The sequence below is a fragment of the Pelodiscus sinensis genome, chromosome 3 (assembly GCF_052426305.1).
Source record: "Pelodiscus sinensis isolate ZL-2025 chromosome 3, ASM5242630v1, whole genome shotgun sequence".
NCBI classification, from domain to species: Eukaryota; Metazoa; Chordata; order Testudines; family Trionychidae; genus Pelodiscus; species Pelodiscus sinensis.
In genome coordinates this window covers 106,058,933-106,075,937 of record NC_143054.1, presented here as the reverse complement: position 1 = coordinate 106,075,937, position 17,005 = coordinate 106,058,933, and the positions used below count along the sequence as shown (strand labels likewise).

The following is a 17,005-nucleotide window of genomic DNA, read 5'->3' as shown; positions in this document are numbered from 1 at the left end:
ATTAATACAACTGAAGTTTATTTTGATTTTTTCTCTTGTGCATTATCCTTAGATTTGATGACGTGCCAGATGCTTCTTATTTATCTATCTATGTTAATAAAAGTAGACTTACCTGGCATTTCCCAGGTCCTTCAGGCACTGGGCTGGTGGTGTAGGTGAGGGGTGCAGGATTCAGGGAAGGGCTTTGTAGATGTGTGTGGGGGGTGAGAAAAAAATGCCCCTGGTGGCTGGAGTGAGTGCTTGGGGAAGAGAAAATGCCTGTACTGGATGGGTTCCCTCCCACCCCAGATCTGAGCCCATCCTCATCCCTCAACACACTCTCTCTCTCTGCTCCCTGCCCTGATGCAGTATCAGAGTGCCAAACATATTAATTCAATAGCAATGATTTAAAATACAGTCTATTTTCTTTGTCTAGTCTAAGGTATGCTTTTGTTCTCTCCCTCCCCTCCAACCTCTAATATAAATAGGAGTAGATATACTGTGACAAGAGGAAGAACTAAAGGCTATTTAAAAACTGATTTTTTTGTTCTGAGTTATGAGAAAGACACATCAAACAAACTTCAGTGATGCTTTTGAGTTTTTTTCCCTACCTTATAAGGCAGAGGCAAGGAAACATCATTGAGCTGCATTTTCAACACCATTCCCCAGAAGTTTTATAACACACACAAATGATTAAAATAGAATCTTTGGACTTCAGTTGAAGATAGCGAAGTTACTCACTTTGGTGCAGTAACTGTCGTTCTTCAAGATGTGTGTCCCCTTGGGTGCTCCACTGTAGGTGCTTGGCTTGCCCCAGCACTGCAGATTGGAGACTTTTCCCTAGCAGTATTTGGCTGGACTGCGCATGTGCAGCGGCATCTAGCGGCATTTGCACTCTTTTGTACAGTCGCGCGGTCCGGCTCCCGCCAGTTCCTCGAACCTGTCTCAGAAACTGGAAGACATAACGAGAAAGAAAGACTCCAAAGCGGGGAGGAGGGCGGGTAGTGGAGCACCCATGGGGATACATAACTCGAAGAATGACAGTTACTGCACCAAGGTGAGTATCTTCACATTCTTCTTTGAGTGATGTCCCCGTGGGTGCTCCACTGTAGGTGACTAAGTAGCAGTACCCAGATCTATTAGGAAGACGGGACTTAGGGTCCCTATTTGTTTGCTGTTGTGAGTACTGCAGATGCCACTGAGGTGTCTGAGCGCCATCACTGCTGAATCGCGTAATGTTTTACGCTCTTTTCTAATCAGGAAAAAGATTTTGGAGTTATCGTGGATAGTTCTCTGAAAATATCCATGCAGTGTGCAGCGGCAGTTAAAAAGCAAATAGGATGTTAGGAATTATTTAAAAAGGGAGAGAAAATAAGATGAAGAATATCTTACTGCCACCATATAAAACTATGGTACGCCCACATCTTGAATACTGCGTACAGATGTGATCTCCTCACCTCAAAAAAGATGTTTTGATATTAGAAAAGGTTCAGAAAAGGGGCAACTAAAACGATTAGGGGTTTGGAGTGGGTCCCATATGAGGAGAGGCCAAAGAGACTGGGACTTTTCCGTTTAGAAAAGAGGAGACTGAGGGGAGATATGACAAAATCCGCTGATTGGAGGTAGGAAGCTCGTCTCACGACTACTGCCGTAGCCGTTGATTAAGCTGCTGTGTCCATCACGTCCATTGCTATTTGGAGTGCTGTTCTCGCCAAAGTGTAGCCCTCCTGCTTTTAGTATGGGGTTTTTTGAGTCTGGGAGATGGTCCAGTAGTGGCGTAAGCTTGGTGAAATTGTCAAATATATGATTGGATAAATGCATGGTGTAATTAGCTATCCTGAGCATCAATGTTGCGGATGTATATACTCTCCTGCCCAATAAATCAAGCCTCTTTGTCTCCCTATCAATAGAGGGATTTTTGTATTGTGGTGTTTTAGATCTCTCTCCGGCTGCGTCTACCACCAACGAATTAGGCTGGAGATGGGTGAAAAGAAATTCCATTCCCTTAGGTGGCACAAAATATTTTGTATCGGCTTTTTTTCCTGGTAGGCGGTGCAGATGCAGGGGTTTGCCAAATTTCTTCTGCCACCTCAAGTATGGCCTCATCCAGGGGTATGGCTATCTTAGATCTATGCTGAGGCTGGAGATTCTTGAGGAGACGGTGCTGCTTCTCTTTTATCTCATCCAGCTGTATCTCCTGGCTGACTGCTACCATTTTAAAAAGTTATTGGAATTGTCTGAGGTCATCAGGAGGAGAGATGTCCCCAGGAATGATGGCCTCATCCAGAGAAGAGGAGGATTGATCAGTGGGGGATACTTCTGTAGGATGCTCCTCTGTGACAGAAGGCTGTCTCTCATCTGGTTCTGAGGGTTGGGGTTGTGGCGATGCGGGTTGCTCCGTTGGAGTAGGAGGGGTTGGGGTTGGTGAATGCTTCGATGATGTGCAGTCACAGTAGGATCTTCTGTGAGAACGAGGTCTGTAATGATATGAATACCTATGAGGTGAGTAATGGCAACAGTAATCATCATGCTAGTAGAGTCTGTCAAGTGGCGATCGTCTGTCAAAGGGAATGTGCCTGAAATGATCCCAGTGTGCAGTCCATGGTGAGTGTGGTGAATAGGAACAGGCATCAGAGATCCTGGAGGAAACTGCTGGAGATACAGAGAAAAAGCGGTGTGAATAATGGGCATGATCTCTTTGCGCCACTAGAAATGGGGAGGGCAGCCTCTGGTGTGGAGAGTGAGGCGATCTACATTGGTCCTCACTGTGAGATCTTGGCAATGTCAGTGCCAATAGAGAAGGCAACAGTGCCAGCGAGAAAGCGGGTGATGGTGAATGAGGAGTAGGACTTCAGTGCCGGGGTGTCTTTGATGTGGACTTCCTTGTTTCGGCACCGTCCGTGTGTGCAGCTGGTGCTGTCAGCACTGGTAGAGCTGAACTTGTTGCCGAGGTGCCTGCTGTAGATGGTGTTGGTGCTACCGGTGCCGGTGACCATTGCGGCACTGTTGGATCTGTCGATGCCGAGGGTTTGGTCACTGTCAGTGCCGATGTAGATCTCGGTGCTGTAGTCGCTGACCTCTTTGTCTTAGGTGCCGCAAGGGTCCTAGAACACTGCATGGCGGTGCCTGAGGTGCCTGGTTTGTTCCTGATACTCATTCTACTCTGTGAAGTAGCAGGTAGAGACCTAGTTGGCAACGCCCTAGGTCTTTTGGGTGGAGTGGCTGTAGGGGATGAGGCTCTGCACTTTGGTGGCTAGTCTGAGGAGACTGAAGGCTCCAACCCCGCTGGATGGAGAGCCTTGTCAAAAAGAATCATCTGCAGCCTCATCTCTCTGTCCCAGTGTGCCTTTGCAGAAAGCTTTGTGCAGCATGGACATTTCTGTGGGACATGGGCCTCGCTGAGTGGCCGAATGGCCGTCAGAAGCGGGCATGGCATCATGGCATGTGTCGCATTTTTTTAATCTGGGTGATGCAGGCATTCTAATTTTTTAGTTTTTTTTTTTTAACTTGGAAGTAGAAACAGGGATTCAACTATATCTATATCTGTATCTTTATCTGTAACTATAATCTATGGATATTCAACTGTGGAGAAAGGGATTTTTTTTTAAACGAGAACTAGGGAATATGAGGGAAAGAACTATAACACAAATAGAAACTATAATTAAGACAAAACACTCCCACGAATGGAGAAGAGAAGAAAAGTTGAGGAGACCAGTTCACTCTGTCTGCAGCCTGACGTGGATGAGAGGAACTGGTGGGAGCCAGACTGCGCGAACATACAAAAGAGCGCAAATGCCGCGAGACGCTGCTGCACACGTGCAGTTTGGTCGAATACTGCTAGGGAAAAGTCTCCGATTTGCAGCGCTGGGGCAACCCCAGCACCTACAAAGGAGCACTCACGGGGACATCACTTGAAGAAGAATCAGCAGTATTTTGTTCCTTACTCTATCTCATTATCTCATCCACTCATAAAAATCTTATGAACAATAAAAAATAAAGAAATAATGTGCTATCTTTTTGGTAGTGGAAGATACGATTATACAGGAAAACAATTTAGATTAAAATTATTTGCTTCTAAATACAGCCAAGGATATATGTAAAGTGTCTCTCTACACTATAAAGCCTGCAGAAGACAGACAGACACTATTGCTACTCAGCAGATTTTATCCTCTGTGTCAATCATTTTGAAATTAACTTGATTTTTTTCCAGAACTGACTTTGAAGCAGAATAATATCTGCTGATACAGTTTATAACCTTAGTTGGGAATTGCTGATTCATAGTTTTTGAAGCATAAACTTAAATGGTAGGGTTATATCAAGAAAATAATCTGTTTTGCATTAATACTGACAATTAGGAATTTAGATATTATTTCTCACTTGCAGTGTTACATTGGGTTTGTTTACAATATACTATTAGAAAGAAGTTGTAGTGTTCTGTTCATATTCAAAGTTGGCTAACTTACTAATAAATTTGCATACAATATTTATGTTAAAATAATGGCATGATGTCACATCATTACAACTGTGGCTTTTATATTGTTTGCTGGTCCACTGGAATTTTACTGATCTATATATGATTATGAAGGCAATTAAAATATAGCCAGCTCTTCAATTTAAAATTGTATTCTTATTGAATGTCTGATTACAGGCAGTCCCCGGGTTATGTACAAGATAGGGACTGTAGGTTTGTTCTTAAGTTGAATCTGTAAGTCGGAACTGGCGTCAGCCGCTGCTCAAACTGATCAGTTTCAACCGCGGCTGAATCTGGATGCCAGTTCTGACTTACATACAGATTCAACTTAAGAAACCCAGGCGTCCCCAAGTCAGCTGCTGCTGAAACTGATCAGCGGCTGATTCCAGGAAGACTGGGGCAGAGCAACTCTGCCTCGGGCTTCCTGTAGTCAGCCGCTGGTCAGTTTCAGCAGCGGCTGACTTGGGGACGCCTGGGGCAGAGCAGCTGGGGTGCTGCTGGGTTGCTCCAGTAGCGCGGCTCCTCGGCGCTACTGGAGCAACCCAGCAGCACCCCAGCTGCTCTGCCCCAGGCGTCCTGATTCAGCCGCTGCTGAAACTGACCAGCAGCGGCTGAATCAGGATGCCTGGGGCAGAGCAGCTGGGGTGCTGCCTGGTCTGCTGGGGGGGGGCACTAGCTACACCCCCCCCCCCAGCAGACCAGGGGGACAGGAGCAAAGCCGCGGAGCACGCCCCAGCGGGACAGCCCAAGCGCACCTGGGCTGTCCTGCTGCGGGCGTGCTCCAAGGCTTTGCTCCCTGTCTCCCTGCAGACCAGGGAGACGGAGAGCAAAGCCGCGGAGCACGCCTGCAGCGGGACAGCCCAAGCGCGCCCGGGCTGTCCTGCTGCGGGCGTGCTCCGCGGCTTTGCTCCTGTCCCCCTGGTCTGCTGGGGGGGGTCCAGCAAAGCCGCTGGACCCCCCCAGCAGACCAGGGACACCAGAGCAAAGCCGCCCAGGCAGTGGGAGTCCCGCTGCCTGGGCAGCTTTGGTCCGGGGCAAACGAGCAAAGCCGCCCAGGCAGCGGGACTCCCGCCGCCTGGGCGGCTTTGCTCAGGTGTCCCTGGTCTGCTGGGGGGGGGGTCCAGTGGCTTTGCTGGACCCCCCCAGCAGACCAGGGAGACCGGGAGAAGCTTTTCTCGTCCCGGAGGACATGGGTGGTGACCCGCCGCCCGTGAGCTCTGGGGCAAGAAAAGACCCGTTCGTAAGTGCGGATCCGACATAAGTCGGATCTGCGTAAGTCAGGGACTGCCTGTATATGAAAATAAAGTTTGAGTGAATAAAATATAGTCTCATAACACAATTCTGGAGTAATACCAAGATCCCAACCTTAGTGTTTTGTCACATATGCTATTAAAAACAAGATAACAGATTATCAGACTTGGTAAAACACAAAATTTCTTATATTAAATACATTAATACTAATAGAAAAAATCAGTTAGATTTAAAGGACAGCCTCAAAACAACGTTAAACAGGCTGTTATAGTATTAAAACAATGTAAAAGTTTAGTGAAATACACAGTACCAGCATGTGAAGAATAATTAGCTGTTACTAAAACTGAAATAAGAAATCATTACTCACCCTGAGCAGTAACTACAGTTTTTCTTTGAGTAGTGCTCCTGTAGATGCTCCCTTTTGGGTACGCGAGCCTTCGACTGTAAATTTCTTATAGCTGTGTCCAGTTGGCCTGTGCATAGATGTTAACTCCACTTTGTGCTCTGTACTGTTGCTATATAGTACTGAGCAGGCTAACCATCCTCAATTCCTTCTCTACAAAGCCCCATGACAGAGAAGTCCAAAGCAGAGGGGAAAAGGAGTCCAAATAATGAAGAACCAATAGGGACACACATCTTGAAGAACTACACTTAAAAAAAAAATCTTATCAGCCATGGTTTCCAGTTCCTCAAAAACCTCTTTTGAGCCTCTTGTCTCCTGAAAAGGAGGGTAAGAAGGGTTGTCTGTCTTTGTGTGTAGGGCATAGTTTGAAGCCTTGGAGAACTGATGGTGATAAGCAGGCCAGAGATCCCAAGAGTGGAGCATAGGGCATGGGTAACAGAAACCATGGATGCCCTCCCCAGCTGGATGCTCATAGGGATGTCAGTGATGAGTGAGCTCATGGAGCTCAAGAAAAAGAAACCTTCACTGGAACAGAGTGAGAGCCTTGCACTAATGTTTGGGAGGCAGAGGCAAGGCCTTCATCATAATCCTCTTCTGAGCCACTCAGTAATGACAGGGTAACAGAAAGAACTTGAGTTACAACCATTGGTCCCAGACATATGTCTTCAAAATGCAGATGTTCTCAGTATAGAAGAAATGTGAGGTACTACCACTGGTAGTAAGTGGGCATGTGGAGACCTAGAGATTCTTGATATTGAACAGAGACAATATAATGGTGAATCAGGAGTCTCTGATGCTGTGAGGTCTTGGGAAAAACAGAAATCTTGCAGAACCAAGAATGCTGTTGGTACTGTGTCCATGGCTTGGAGTAAAGTGGACGGTATCATGAGTTTTGAATGCTATATGGAGGGTGGGTGAACCTGATGGAAGTTCAGTGGTCTTTTTCAGTACCACAGTAAAACTCTTCTTGCTATTGCAATCTTCTGTCGGTACTGATGGTGTCTCATAGTCCAATATGTTAGATTCTCTAAGCTTGGCAGAGTTTTCTTTCTTTCTCATTATATAAAATTTACTTAATTTAAAAAATATTTTGGTAAAAAAAGAAATTAATATAACTATTATAACTAACTACTATATACGCTAACCACAAAAAGCAAAAAGAGCACAGTTGAGGTAAAAAGCTCAATCCAGAAAGCTAGCTAAGGCTCCATCTCAAGCCATGGTGGTATAGAGTACTGAGGATGGTTAGCCTGCTATATAGCAATGGTATGGAACCATGTGCATGGAATGGCAAATCTCCAAAGGTATATAGCGACACTACTCAAAGAACTGTAAAACATTAATTTCTACAAACATTTGAATTTATTTTTGTGTGATTTTATCCAGTACTTTAAAAAGAACACCTGCCACTGGCTCCCTCTCAAAAATCAATTGATCAATTTAAATATATATTTAAGCATTTCATTATTGTACAATTCATCTTACAACATGCATTTCTACAAATGCTTGATTACAAGCTATTGTTATTTTGATATTGAAGATGGAGACACACCTCAATGTTTATATTTCTCAAAACCAAAACATTAATAAACAGTGACTCAGATTAAAGGTTAGATTTTCAAACAACAGTAGATGTACTGTTCCTGAAAGCTAAACCAGCAACAAAAATATTAATAATTGTATTGCAGCTGTGCCTAGAGGCTCAGAAAAGGATTGAGCCCCATTGTGCTAGGTGCTACACAAATAACATTCCTTTTCAAAACCATCTCACACAGTAAGTGGAAATAACAGAGTAAAGGGTAGAATGAGGGAGCAGAAGACAAGTTAACTGCTGAATGAACTAATTTTGAAAAAAAATGGTAGTGTAAGCTTGTCATCTTTTTACCCATTTGTCTGCACAATAAACAGTTTGTACACACAATTACACTTGAACCTCTTTAATCTGGGAATCCCTGGAAATAGGGTATGTCAGATTAAAGATATTGCAGGTCAGGAAGCATGCTGTTGGGGTGGGATATTTACCCACTGTCCTGTTCCCGGAGGCACAAGTGGCTCCACACTCGCCACTGCTCCCAGGCACCTACCACCCACCACTCCAAAAGCCTCATGGGAAGTGACTCTGTGCACTGCCATTCCCCCAGAATTGTTGTTTGCATAAATGTCTCACACAACTCAATAAACTCATTTTGTATTCTAGTAGACATATAATGGACTTGCATGCGTTTTCCACTCTCTTGTGATTCACGAACATGCTTAATATGGCCTGATAATAGTGGTTCATACTTGCTAAGAAGCTCAAGTATACCAAGAAAGTTTTTGTTTGTATGGTCACCGATTCATTGACTGGAACTAAACAAAGCCAATCCCCATTCAGAAAGAAAAATAATGACATTCAAAATGCATTCAAGGAGTTTTTTCCAGTTATCAGTTTATCGCTACTGTTGACATTTCTGTGTCTTGGTTAATGACCTCCTCATTTTGAGGAAGTGGCATTGAAATGTCATTTGTGGGTACAAAGTTTTCATCATCACATATGGAATTGTCTCTGTCAGTATGGTCACCAGCTAGTGGCTTAAGCATCTTTTCTACAGGAAATGATGTTATTGGCTTTAAACTCTTAAATGCTGCTTCACTCTGTTGCTTTCACTGTCCCATACTTGCACCACTTGCAAATCTTTGCTTCATTTTTATAAACGCGTTCTTTTAAAACACAGTAACACACAATAAATTAATTTGCTAAAGGCTGTTGGTTATACAAAATTTTAATTGTATATACTTTGTAATCAATATTATATAATAATGGTTTGAGGATGTTATTTACTATGCCCCTTATAGCCTTATTTCAAAGTCTTGAAATTTTGTCTCCTAACATGTTCCTGTTATTAAATTCCTCTAATAACTGATGTGTTATTATGAATATGAACATGGGCTGATTGCTGGATAAAGTTTATTAATAAACTTTTAATTCTAGTTCTTTAATCACAAAAAAGCCTTTAAAGGTGAATCTAAAACTGGAAAAAGAGGTAGCTTATAGCTGAGACTGACATGGTTATTGTATATGGAGAGACATAAGAAAAAACAGGAATAAGAAAATCTCCTATGCAGAGATAAACATCTAACTTAAAGGTTAAGTTCACCATCAGACCAAGCAAAATCACTTTACAGTAACAGAGGGTATGTCTACACAGCAAAGTTATTTTGAAATAACAGCGGTTATTTCAAAATAACTTTACCAGCGTCTACACAGCCTAACTGCTATTTTAAAATTAAATTGAAATAGCGGAGTGCTTATTTTGAATTTGGTAAACCTCATTCCATAAGGAATAATACCAAATTCAAAATAGCTAACTAGACATAAGCGCTGTATAGATCCTTATTTCGGAATAGGGGGCCTTCAGCCCTTCCCAGGATGCCCTGGTGGCAACTCTAGGCCAAACCAGGAAAACTCTTCTGCTCTCCCCCCAGCCCCGGAGCCCTTAAAGGGGTAGATGCTGGCCACAGTGCCTATGCCAGCTGCAAGCCTGCCAGCACAAAGTCAGCAGTCACTGCCCCTGGCCCAGCATGAGCCAGCAATCCACTGGCATCCAGCCCTCCACCGCTCCGCAGGAGCAGGCTGGCAAATCTCAGGAGCCTGCGAGGGGCCGCAAAGGCGGGCGCCCTCCTGGTCCAGTGCGGAGATCATGGATTTGATTGAGGTTTGGAGAGAGGCCTCCAATGTCCATGATCTCTGCACTAGACGCAGGAACGCAGCAGTCTACAGGTGGATGGCTGACAGCCTGGCCACCAAAGACCACATGCGCACCCAGGAGCAGGTGCACATGAAAATCAAAGAGCTGCGGCAGGCCTATGCCAGGGTCACAGGGGGCAGCTCCCAACCAGGGGCTGACCCAGACCTCTGCCCATATTATGATTCCCTGGACCATGTCCTGGGGGGTCCAGATGGTCCATGCCCCCCAGGTGGTCATCGACCCTGGAGCAGAGGGCCCTGAGCAGGACACAGAGGAGGAGGAGGACGATGACGATGGCCAGGAGTCACAGGAGCACGGAGGGAGTATGGCACTCACCCAGGACCCCCGAGGCGTCACAGCAGCCATGTCCCTGGTGTCATCCAAAGCCGGGGAGGCCTCGACATGTAAGTGCCATCACTGTCCCCTTATTCAAGGTGGGGGGGGAGGGAGAGGGAGACCAGGGACCGCGCATGTGGGCCTTGCTGACCACAGAGCATGCAGCAATCTGTGCATGTGCTGTGCCACCCTGGGCACATGGCCCCGGCTGGCTGCCACACAAGGGCCCTGGCCTGTTATCCACATGCATGTATGTATGAAGGCACATGACATGCTCCTGACCCCGGGGAGGGACACTGCATGATGCCATCCCTTCACAAGCCCCCTCTATGCAGAGGCAGGGCACATCTCCCTTCCCTCCTTATCCCCACACTATATACAGCACAGGGGCATGGGTGCAGTCCCAGGCCAGCTCACACTCCTGGGGATAGCAGGAAATGCCAAACATGGCCTGTGTGCAAGCACATAGGCTCTGACGGCGCGGAGACCTGCCGTCTTCGCCTTGCAGAGGGGGGCTGGCTTCACGCATTCTGTCCCCAGGGATAACTGACCACTTCTCTTGTTTCTCCATAGCCGCAGCAGCTGTGAGTGCAGGGCGCACCACCCCTCCCAGGACATCCTCCCACTCCTGGGCACTCAGCAGGCTGACCCAGAACCAGGAGGACTACCAGCATCAGCACCTGGGGCTCCTGTGAAGGGAGGTCCGCATCCTGGAGCACTGCGTGCATGAAGACCTGAAGGTGCAGCAGGAGAGCTGGCGGGACCTGCTTGCCCAGGACCGTGCCATCTGCGTCCACCTGCAGACCCTGGAGCAGAGATTGGTGCCTCCTGCCGCTCCAGCCCCTGCTGCCACCCCATCTTTTGCTCCTCCTTCCACTGCGCGTACAGGCCAGCTAAGTGGTCGGCCTCTGCCATCCAGGCTGGCAGGAAAGCCTCCTCCTTCCTTTCACACAAATTGTGCAGCACATAGCACGCTACCACCAAGTGCAGAATATTCCTCTCAGAGAGGTCCAGGCAGGTGAGAAAGCATCTAAATCGGGCCTTCAGCTGGCCAAAGGCACCCTCTACCACGATGCGGGCCCTGCTGAGCCTGGCATTAAAGGCCTGTCGGGAGGGGTTGAGGTGTCCCGTGTAGAGCTTCATGAGCCAGGGCTGTAGTGGGTAGGCCGCATCCCCCACCAAGCACAAAGGCATGTCTACGTCCGTGACCCTGATGTGACTGTCGGGGAAGAAAGGCCCGGTGTGCAGCCTCTGGCATACAGAGGAATTGCGGTACACCTGCGCATCGTGTGCTTTGCCGGACCAACCCACATTAATATCCAGGAAGTGGCCCCGGTGGTCAGAGACAGCCTGCAGGATAACCGGGAAGTATCCCTTCCAGTTTATGTACAGGGAGGCCTGGTGGTCTGGGGCACGGATGGGGATGTGTGTCCCATCAATTTCCCGCAGTTGGGGAAGCCGAGGGCGCCATAGCTCTCGATGACCGCGTCCACATCAGTGAGGCGGATGACTCTGTGGAGCAGCACTCTATTCATGGCCTTGACCATCTGCAGAGGGACACACAAAACCGAGAGTCACTGGGGTGCCAGGGTGGCTGACAGTGCTCCTTCCCCACACCCTCTCCCCAGGAGCAACCCTCCCTGCAATCCTGGCCACCACGGGCAGTCCGTAATGTGGCTGGGACAGAACAAACCCTCCCGGGGAGGGGACTTGCACCACTTCCCCCCTTTTTACCTGGGGCAGCCCATCCCCTCCTTGCTCTCCTCCTCCCCTGCCCAGGCACAGTGGCCAGACTGCCATACCTGCATGAGCAATGCTCCGATGGTGGATCTCCTCACGCCAAACTGGTCTGCCACATTGGAGAGCTTCCCTGGAGAGCTTCCATAGAGCGATGGCCACATGCTTCTGGAGGAGAATGGCAGGCTCATGTGCATGTCCCATCGCTGCAGAGCAGGGGGAACCTCCCACAGAGCTCGAGGAAGGTGTCTTTCTTCATCCTGAAGTTCTGGGTCCATTGTTGGTCTCCCCAGCACTCCAGGATGATGTGGTTCCCACCAGTCGCTGCTGGTGTCTAGATGACAGATGTGGCGGGGCACGCTGGCGTCCAGGTGCTGCTGCTGCTCCTCCACGTCCCCTAGTAAGGTCCGGAAGAGGGCCTGGGTGTTGGGCTGCAGCAGATGCTGCGATGCAGACTCCAGCAATTGCTTCCAGGCTTGCAGCAAGACATCCAAAATGAGCACCAGAGTGCCCAGGGGCAGCTTTGGCTCCATGGTGCCGAGTGCTGTGATGTCCTGAGTCAGGGCAACCAAAGCATGCAGAGACAAAAATGCTTTGCTGTCCCTCAGCGAGGTAGGCAAGCAAGCAGAGAAAGCTCAGAACCGGTTGTCCAGGGGGGACCCTTTAAGCACAAGCCTCAGATAGACTCAGACAGCAGCCATACAAAGTAATTACTGACCTGATGCCCTGCTGGAATTGGTTTCAGCTGGCCTTAAATGTGATTCAGCATCCAATCAGTGTGGATGCACTATTTCCAAATAGCAAAACGCTATTTCGAAATGCATTTTGTGTGTAGACACGTTATTTCGAAATATCTTATTTTAAATTAACTATTTTGAAATAAGATACTTCAAACTAATGCTGTAGTGTAGACATACTCAGAATGAATTACGCATTTCAAAATATGAGGCCCATTTGTCTCCTGAGGCCTGGGCCAAATGGCCCTCCTGGCCCCACCTCTGATAGGGCCTGGTACCAGGGATGAAGTAAGTAGTACTTTAGTTACGGAAACTAGGAGGTTGACTCTCTTCTGGAAATAAAAGCAAACTCTGAGAAAAGGTAAAGGCATTTTTCTCAGAAGAGGCTTGAAATTGAATTGCAGCTACAGCAGCCTCTTTTCTGGACCAACCTGATAAATTAAAATTCTGTGTGCTTTTCAAATAGATGCATGTCCTGTGAAGTCAGAGGTGATTCGCTTATATCTTAATAACAGTGATTATTATTTCTATAGTGATGTTGTACGCAAAGATGTTTGGACTGACCTTATTCTTGGTATAAACATGAGGGGCCACTTTGAGAAAGATGCGTGGTATTTCTTCCAGTGTATCATTATCAACAACATGGAGCATACAGGTAGGGATGGTTGTGTACATCTTTGGCACTATAAGCATATCTTCTGTCACATGAAATGTTTCCCTACAGTAAAAGAAAGGTAATATCTCTTCTGAAAAATGTTTTCAATTTCAAATTGCTTTTCACTAATAAAGTAGTTGCTGTAAAATTAAAATAAATGCTAATAATAATACTTGTATAGCTATGTAGGTTCCAGCTGCTCAAAATTAGAATGCTAGTTGTTGTATAGTTTTGACGTAGCCAAACCTACCAAACAAAGACCTCAACAGCAACTAGTTGCAGGCATTGCAATCTTAAAACATCTGAATATAAACTAATTTTATAGGGTTACAAACATTCTATGTTTAAAATTGTTTATTGCATTTATACTTTGGAGAAAAAAATCTAAAATACTCTAAAAGTTTCTTTAATTGTAAAAAGCACAATTCAAATAGCAGATAGTCAATTATAGCAGATACTTGAACTTAAGTAATTGAAAGAAATGGACACCCAAAGTGCGCGAGTAACACATGCTTACAGGTGTTGTGGCTTACTTTTCATAATGTGGTGCAAAATATGCTCATATACTTTTTATATAATATAGATCTTGTAAAGAGATTAATTGGTACATTCTGGCTCACATAAGAACTGCCCAGAGTTTGGAAAGGGAATACAATCCAAGGAGAATGTAGAAAGACCACGCTGGTACCAATATACAAACACAAAAGGGACATACAGAACTGTTTAGTGTACTAAGGAATTAAGCTGTTGTCCCACTTCATGAAACTTAGAGAGAAACACAGATCGAAGCAGACATTGACTAGTGGAGCCTCTTTTAGGAAAGGAGCTGGTTGGTATTAGAAAAGGAAAATGACTACAGATGTTCATCACTAGACAGTTGGTGGAAAAGAAGCTGGAGGGAAACATCAAGCAAGATTAGTTTTCATCTATTTGAAGAAGCATTTGACAAAGTACTTAGTACCTAGATGATTGCTTTTGCTATGTTCCTATGGAGTACTTGAGGCACTTGTCCACATGCTGATAGGTCTGAATGATGGTTTGCTATGGGACCAGCTTGCTTCTCATGAGCGACCTCTATAGAACTGTGCAGACGCATACTCTTTATTCAGCTTTGCTCTGCTCATGGTGCCTTCTGCTAGCTACTACCATCCAGCTGAGTTACACTTAGTTCATACATGAACAAAAGAAATCCTTCTAGGTTAAAAGTCCAAAAGGGTTTATCATAGTCATAGTACCCATAGCTGGTCTCTTCCCAAAGCCCTCCCTCCTCTGATATGATGCAGTGCCCTGAGGGCTTCCTTCCTGGAGACTCTTTGCCTATTGTCCCAGCTCTCCAGCTGAGTCAATCAGGGCTTAAGGCATTTCTCCAGTCGCTGGTGGGGAAACTCAGGACTGCCTATGAATCCAGGTCACAACTTAGGGATTCTGTAAGTGTAGCCACCTCCTTCTTTCCATTAACTTTTACTCTGGTGCAGTTGCTCTTGTTCCCTGGGTCATTTCCCCACTCTTACCCGGGCTGAAGACTGTCTTGAGATCTTGCTGCCACCTAATAGCACCTTTCTTGCTCCTCTGCTCCCTGCCAGCAACTGATTCTGCTTTGTCCAGCAGCTCCCTTTTAGTATGAGCTTTCTGGATTCTACTGGCTTCACCCTAGAGCATCTGAATGACAGCTTACTCACAGTCACTTTAGATAGCCTAGAGGAGTCACTTCTACTGCTCCTTCCTGGGTCAGGATGTGGAAGGATTGTGAGTATCTGGCAGGTAACCTCAAGGAGTGGTACACCCTGTCACATAGTTTCAATGCTTTTTTTGTGGAAAAAAAGCTGCTGGTACTTCAGGGGAAAAGTTGAGCTTTGACTGGAGGTGCTGGTACTGCATATCGGGTCTGGAGGTGCCGGTACTGCGTACCGGGCAGTACCATCACAAAAAAAGCACTGCATAGTTCCATGACAAAAAGTCAGTTGGCTTTCAGTGCAACAGGGGATTTTGAGGTGAAAGTTGGACTCCGCCATGGATCAGTGCTTATTCCATTATTATTCATAATTGTGATGGACTTCATAAGTAGGCACACACAAATGGATAGAGGCACCAAAGTGATCTGTGCAGATTATAACTGTGCTAATGACCAACAGGGAGAAAGATCTGGTCCACGTGACTGATGCCTGATACAGGTAACAAACTATGGCCTCAAATGAGTAAAGAAAAAAACTGAAATCATGCAAGACCTGAACAGAAAACCAAGGCAGAACAATATCAGCACTGAAGACCAGCACCTAAATCAGGTTTATACACTGAAGAACTGTAGGGGTCGGTTAGCAGCAAATAGAGAAATCAGCGGAGAACAGTAGGCAAGGCTGCTGAGCATGGGAAAAGTCTGGCACAAGAAAAGTGGAGTGATCTCTGATAAACAGATGCCCAGACTACTTTAGGGACAATTATACAAAACCACAGTCAGACCACTTGGTCTTTCAGACCAAAGAGAAGCACTTGAGAGACCTGACACCACTTAACTGAGATGTTGTAGAAGAGTGAAGAGGTGACATTACTGGATCACATGCAAAATGTTATCAAGTATGAGACCAGGGTATGTGGTATCAGATTGGAGTTGCAGGAGAGGAGGCTGAGATAATATGGGCATGTGTAACAGGAGTGCTGAGTCAGGAGCTGAGTCAGTCAGTCACCTGTCATTCAAATCCCAACCAATATAGATTAATTGGGACCTAATTACAGGATCGATTAACAAGTGTAGCAACAACTCGAGGTAATTAAAGAAGGAAATAATCCCAACAGTTGGGATCAGATAAAGTGACAGTAAGGCAGCCATGGGAGGGGAAGTTAAGACCCTGAAGGAAGGCAGAGCTGGCTGTTGCTAGTACTGCTCCTTTCCCCAGAAACAAGTGGGAGAACTGTTTGGGGTTGTAAAATGTAAACAGCACTCCAGGTGGTGGCATACAGGAATAGCTCATAGTGAAGGAAATCTAGAGTGGATGTGGTCCATATTTAAGGTAAGAAAAGACTCATAGAGGACCAGCCTATGAGCATGTATAAAGGATGGATGAAGGGAATCCTGTTAGCAAGGCATTTAGCATTAGAATTAGTGGGCAAAGATCAAAACAACAGCCAGAAAAATGGTAGGCAGGCTGTGTACTAGAAGATAGAGCAGATATCGAGTGAGCAGTGGCCTTACGTGCCTGAAAAAACTGTTCTGGTGACCTGATCTCCAGTTAGCGGGGAAAGACAAAAATAAGGAAACATGGATTTCTCTCTCTCTCTCTTTTTTTTTTTTTTTGGTGTGTGTGTGTGTAGTTTCTAATTCTAGACTGAATTTTAAGAGGTTGTTTTTAAATCCCAGTGTCATAGTTGATTAATTTTACTCACTATTGTTTGTATTTTCACATAAGTTTTAAAATATCATTACTTCCCATTTCAAAAATGTCATTTTATTTTAAAAAATCTGAATTCATTTAATAATGTGGTCAAAATTAAAATAATTGATGTGTGATTTTGGATACCTGACTCTGACACTTTTCAAAGGTGTGATTTTTTAAAAAAATGCTAAGCACTTATCTGAGACCCTTTTCTGGTGCCTCAAGTTGGACATCAAAAACTGAGGCACCCAAGTCAGAGTATTTTTTACCTGTCATTCAAAGCCAGTTAAATTAATTGTTTTCAAACTGGCAGAGACAATCTCCATTGCCTTCAGACTAA

The 17,005-nt window shown here is 45.7% G+C and overlaps 1 protein-coding gene across 3 annotated transcripts in view; it reads right to left on the bottom strand.

Moving 5' to 3' along the window:
* Positions 1-17,005, bottom strand: part of ADGB (androglobin) — a 242,408-nt gene that overhangs the window by 79,812 nt on the left and 145,591 nt on the right. For all 3 annotated transcript variants that reach the window (XR_012902706.2, XM_075924379.2, XM_075924378.2), the window contains exon 25: positions 13,207-13,360. Coding sequence is in view for 2 of the 3 variants with exons in the window: in XM_075924379.2 (XP_075780494.2) it covers positions 13,207-13,360 (154 nt within the window). In the remaining variant the exon portion in view is untranslated. The remainder of the gene's footprint in view (positions 1-13,206; positions 13,361-17,005) is intronic.